At 53.0% G+C, this 5565-nt stretch overlaps 1 protein-coding gene across 1 annotated transcript; it reads right to left on the reverse strand.

The window, feature by feature from the left end:
* Positions 1 to 223: 223 nt before the first annotated feature.
* Positions 224 to 1649, reverse strand: LOC148592940 (uncharacterized). Its single transcript, XM_088533031.1, has 2 exons — positions 465 to 1649; positions 224 to 235 (listed from the first exon to the last, which is right to left on the reverse strand). The coding sequence occupies exons 1-2, from the start codon at positions 1647 to 1649 to the stop codon at positions 224 to 226; spliced, it is 1197 nt and encodes a 398-aa protein (XP_088389157.1).
* Positions 1650 to 5565: the final 3916 nt, after the last annotated feature.

Here is a 5565-nt window from a genome sequence, read left to right on the forward strand (position 1 = left end):
TCAACTTTTGCTCTGCTCAGGAACCAGCTTGGAGAAGGCCCGTTGTTGTTGTGCCAGACCCTTAAGGCACAAATATCTCCCAAATCTTTCTCCGCAGTTAGCAAAAATGTATCGGTGCTTCCCCGATGGAATGACGGAAGATGTGGGTGTCGTAAGCAAAAGGCGTCACTTGTGCCATCCTGGCCAACGAGTTGAAGAAAAACATCTGCGGTGGTTCCAGCTCCTAAGCGACTGCCTGTGTACAACGTGACCGCAAAGTGCACTTTATCAAAGGGCTCCTTGTGTGGCAGAATGGGGTTCTTGTCCTCGGTGTCCTTGTCAGCCTTGTCTTTTGTCATGGCCCAGAGGGCCAAAACAAGGTAGGCTAGAAAAATTAGCACAACTGTTAAAAGGGGCACAGGGTTTTGAGTTATGGCTGCTCCCAAAGCTTTTTCCACATTCACAGCGTTGGGCATCACTATTACTTTGGCTGCCAGCCACGTGATGTTGAAAGTGACTATGTTTGACACTGTGCCTTTTACAAGTGTTTTGTGCTCCAGTAGTGCTCTTGCAATTCCTGATGGATAACCTATGCGAGGGAGAAGGTTCTTGTCAAATTCTTGAAGCACAGTGGAAATCTCAGCATCGCTGGCCAATTTGGAATCATTCTCCTTTTCCAGCTTTGGATAAAAACAATTCTTGCATATTATTATGGCAGAGGAAGTAGCGGCGGCATTCCAGTTTTCCTTTTTGGTGAGAGGGAAAGCCCTGTTTTTGGCTTCCATTCCAGTTCCTACTTCTCCAGGGAAAACTATGCTCGCCACTAGCATCTCACCAAGCTGTGGAAGAGCAGGTACAGCACAGAAGTTGCTCTGGAAAGTCAAAAAATTGTAGGAACTGAAGCAACCTCCTCTACCCTGTGTGTCCTGCAGCCTGTAGGCCAGTGCCCTAAGTGCAAGAGGCTGAAGACTCGAGGAGAGGCGAAGGGGCTGGTGAGGAACACTAAGGAGCTTGGAGCTGATCCTGAGACCACGCTGCAAGTTAAGCTTGACTTTGAGAGAACACTTGTAGCTGATGTGCGGCATCTGCTCAATGCTGACTGAAGCTAAACGGAGCACATGGTGCCTGTAGCGTACAGTCGAACCGTAGTTGGAGTGGGTTGCACATGTGGGTTGCACCTCGACTCCTGGGTAAGCAGACGGTGGTAGTGCCTCTTCATGATCGTTGCTGGGAAGAAGGGCAGATGAGTTGCTTCCGTGGCTGCTAAAACGGTATTGCCACTTTGCACTCTGGAGGCGTGCACACCAGCCCAGCTCTACTGCCTCCCCGCCGTGGGTCGGGTGAATGTGTGGGCCAAATCCTGGCAGTCGTATATCCTGCCCGCACATCTCAATGCTCAAGTTGTGATGAAGGCCTCCAGGAGCAGAGCATGAAGCTGATGAGCACTGCATTGTAATGAAGCTGGAGGCTGTGGCTGGTGGCGTTCTTCCAGGCAGGAGGGTTGCCTGCAGCACAAGCTGCCCAGACCAGCAAGGTGTATTCTTCCCCCAGGCAGGGTTGATGTAGCAGGAGCAATGCAGTGGGGGCTGTGGCTGCAGTTGTGCTCCAGGGGCTGGCTGGTAACCCTGATTCATGGGCTTACTCCATAAGCAGGAGATGCCGTGCTCCATGCCCGGTCTCTGTGAGACGTGTCTGTGAGGGCTCAGGGAGACGACGAGGAGGGACGAGGGTTGCAGAAGGGGAGCAGCATCCCGCAAGGCTGGAGGGCAGCCGCCGGGAAGCCAGAGGAGCAGAAGGGCCAGCGCTGGCGCCGCCACCGCTTGGCCGAGGGAGAGCCGTGGCCCGAGAGCCATTGGTGCTGCTGCTGCTGCACGAAGCAGGCGCGCTGGGCTCCAGAGGTGCCCTCAGGGCCACTTGCCCTGCGCTGGGCACCTTGGGTCCCGAGGGCATCAAGGAAGCAGGTGGCCCCTGGCGACGACACCCAACAATGGGGCTTCCCATCCCCTCTGAGGCGTGGGGGGGGCCGCCCGGCTCCTTCTATTGCCCCCCACTCTGGAACAAACCACCCCCTGAAAGCTGCTTGCCCAAAGCTGCAGCTCTGCCCACGTCCCAGGTGGCCCTGACCCTGGCTGGCCACTGGCGACCCCCAGGGGCTCCCCCTTCATGAGGCGGGAGGCGTTGGGGATGCTGCGGAGGTGCTGTGGGGCCGCTCTTGGGCGGATGGAGTTGGCAAAGCAGGGTCATGGTGCCCCTGAGGGACCGCAGGCTGAGGGCCGCTGCACGGCAGGCAGGGGCCTTTAGCACCCTGTGCGGTTTGTGCTTCCTCCCTGCCTGTCCTCCTCCCGCTAAGCGGGTCCTCACAGGGAGGCCGATGCGAGCCGAGGCTGCTGTGGCCATGTGCTGCGAGTGCCGCGGAGCCCCTGCCCGCTGCCCTCCGCAGAACGGGCGCTGGCGCGAGGGCGGCCCGTGTTGTGTGGCGGCTGCGAGCGGCCCTCACGCGGGTGGCCCCTGCCAGCCCCTCACAGGCCTCTCCCAGGCCGGGTGCCTTTGGGGCGAGCTCTGCGCTGCCTCCTGCTCTGGGTCCAGCTCTGCCCGCGCTCGCTGCTTGCTCCGCAGAGGCTCCTGGGCCCAGGTGCTCTGCTCCTTGTCAGCGCTCACTTTGCAGCCATGGTGCCTGCTGCAGCGTCTTCTCCCCTTCCCACTCTGCTGCTTATGTTCTTAGGTACCTGTACACGTATCTCCTTCTTTCCTTCTTGGCAGTTCCTACCGCAAGCCTGTGGCATTTTCCACATTTAACACTGCCAGAGAGAGTCCGTGTTAGTGAGAATTAGTCGGCGAGAGCCGCGACTTGGAGCGGGAGCGTCCTCTGCGGTGACTCAGAGTTTGCTGTCATGTTACCAGTTAAACAGACACAAAAACCAAAGCCGAAAACGAGCAAGGAAAAAAAGCTAGGAATCAACGCAGAGAATATTTGTATTTGGGAAAAAGTTCTATTAATGAGGGCCTTCTTCAGGAAATACCAAGAGGTGCAAGGAGGTGTCAGCATGACACGCGCTCATCCACAAGAAAAGGTTAGGTAGGTCAGGAGGCTTAACAACGTTCTGGGGAATCTTTGGGGAGTATGAGAGGTTGGTGAGCTCCAGAGCTCTGGAAAAGTCCCTTGAGCAATAGCAGGTGTGCAAAGAGTGACCTGGAAGAAGCAGAGGGTCCTGAGAGCCAGCAGAGGCTCCACAAGGGACATGGCTCTGGGTAAAGAAGCACCAGATCCTGTTAGTAAACTCTTGTCTTAAAGCAGGGGCAAAGGGCCAGTCTTTGGCCTTGGCCAGAGCTGGCTAAAGTGTCTGGGCAGGGTCTCTGTCTTCTGCAAGCGTCTCTCAAGAAATACAGCTTGTGAGTGCTTGAGACAGGCCTTTTTTACTTCAGGTTGTTCAGGAAAGAAGGCTTCAGCAAGGCCCGTGCATGTGTGCGTGCATGTTTCAGCCAAATGGAACCAGAAGCTTGTGGCCTCAGACATGTGACCTTCATGCAAGGCTTGCGAGAAGAAGTGGCTGGCTGAGACGAGAAGGGGAAACCTCAGAAGCCAGCTGCCACATGGCCACTAAGGCAAGGTGTGAGTAGAGAGCAATAAATAAATAAATAAATAGCCTTCTTTCAGAGAGCTATGCTAAATACTCCATCTGCAGGGCAAAGCTCCAGCCAGTCAGCTCTTGCTACTCGACACTGGAAAATCCCCCACTAGACATAAACTACATAAACTCATGCCTTAAGGAAGCCAGGATCTCCATCATCCTACTAAGTTAACTCTTCCCTGAAAATAAAGTTTCTCTTTTCCTCCTTTGGCTTGCTTACTTTTGAATTTGCCTTGCTTGTGTGAATGCAAAGAAGTTCAGTATCGTCTGTTTTCTAGCAGTTGTCTTTCTCTGTTACAGGGTGCAACCTGGAGCAATAAGGAGACCCTAGGAGATGGTGAGGGCTGTCTCTCCAAGTTAAAAGCAGCAGATGCAAGTTTTACCAAGTGTAACCTTTACTTCTTCAGCTGGATACTGCTGGATGATGTCTTAAAGCCTGGGACTGCTTTCACCTACAAGACAGTTCCCATTTGAAACAAACAAACAAGCAAACAAAGAAGCAGGCAAAACAAGCCCCTTTCAGGAATTTATGTAGAGGTAAATGCTCTACTTGGCAAGCTCTAATGCGCTGGTTTCTGCAGCAATGGCGCTTGCCATCGCTAATGGATTGGAGCTGCTTGGCGCTGGAAGTTCAGTGTGGCTCAACAGAGAGCTGGACAGTGCAGTGAGAAGAACGATGATGCTGGCAAAATCACAGGCACTGAGTGAGCTGGAGAAGCTCCATGTATGTGCACTGGATGTGTTTGCCAATGGGTGAGTGACAGGCCATTTGGGGAAAGGGGCGGGATTTGGTTTGATCAGTGTGAATCTTTTTGCTGTCGCTGCGTACAAAGTGGGCATGTATGGCATGTGCTGTTGTGCTGGCACCTTTTGTGCTGTTGGAAAGTGTGGAGATTGTAGGAAGCACGGGTGGCAGCGCTGGGCGGTCGTGGTACGACCTGAGATTATTGGGATGTAGCAAAGGGTCAAGATGACCTCTAGACAGTTGCTCCTGAATTCCGCTCAAGTCTATGCAGCATGGCTGGTGCCAGCAGCAGCCCTGGGCAAGCAAATGGTGTGTTCCTGCTACATCATAGGATCAGACATTCCTTTCTTAACATTTTTCATAGCTCCTTGAACAGAATAAGTTATTTACAACTGAGAAAGTGTTTTGCTGCTCCCAAGGACCAGTATAATACCACGCAGACTAGAGGCCACAGAAGCAGAGCCCCAGACTTTTCTATTTAGCTCTGTTGTCTCCCTGTGGCAAAAGCTTGGTTTCCTCTGTAAAATGGAGAGCTAGCAGAGTGTCAGAAGCACAGTGGGCATCACTCTCTTGTTCAGTATCATGAAGGTAGGTCTTGGTGGACAGCAAGGCACACATTTCACTTTTCTTGTCTGTCAAGCAAACGGATGAGCACAGATTTATGAACAAAGGTAAAATATGAGGGAAATGTTTGGAGCCCTTGTTCCTGTTGGCTTGGGTGCCGCTCAAGGGTGAAGAGAACTGACGTTTTCATGCCTGTGCAGCTAGCTGAAGCACAGCGGGTCTGTATACAAAGTCAGCTCCTTCAGAGCTGAGAGTGGACAATCTGTCGCCTCCACAATTTGGGCCACTCTCATGTTTTGAGAAAGAGAGTAATGCAAGAAAGAGCAGCAAAGAGAGGAAATGCTTTCCGTTTGCTAGAGAAACATGCAATTTGGCATCCGCTGGGCAATTTAGCCCGTCAGTTCTTGGGAAGTAGCCTGGCAAGCGCATGAGAAACCTCCTGATGACAGAGGGATAGGAAGGCGCCTGCATCCCTTTTAACAAAGGGCTTTTGGAACTGCATCGTATTAGTCACTGCCCCAATGGAACTCTAGAGAATGGAGAGATTCCCTTTTCTCCAGCTTTCCAGGCCAAAGCTTGTCCCTTGACAGCCATGACAGGACTGGTCTTGTCTGGCTTTCTTACAGTTCATGCAGCCAGGGCATCTTC

The sequence above is a fragment of the Tinamus guttatus genome, unplaced genomic scaffold (genome assembly GCF_059628265.1).
Source record: "Tinamus guttatus ecotype Peru unplaced genomic scaffold, ASM5962826v1 Tinamus_guttatus_pri_ptg000475l, whole genome shotgun sequence".
Taxonomy (NCBI): domain Eukaryota; kingdom Metazoa; phylum Chordata; class Aves; order Tinamiformes; family Tinamidae; genus Tinamus; species Tinamus guttatus.

Bases quoted from the DNA above. Each gene is read 5' to 3' on its own strand.
- LOC148592940 (XM_088533031.1), bottom strand. From the start codon at position 1,649: ATGGAGCACGGCATCTCCTGCTTATGGAGTAAGCCCATGAATCAGGGT.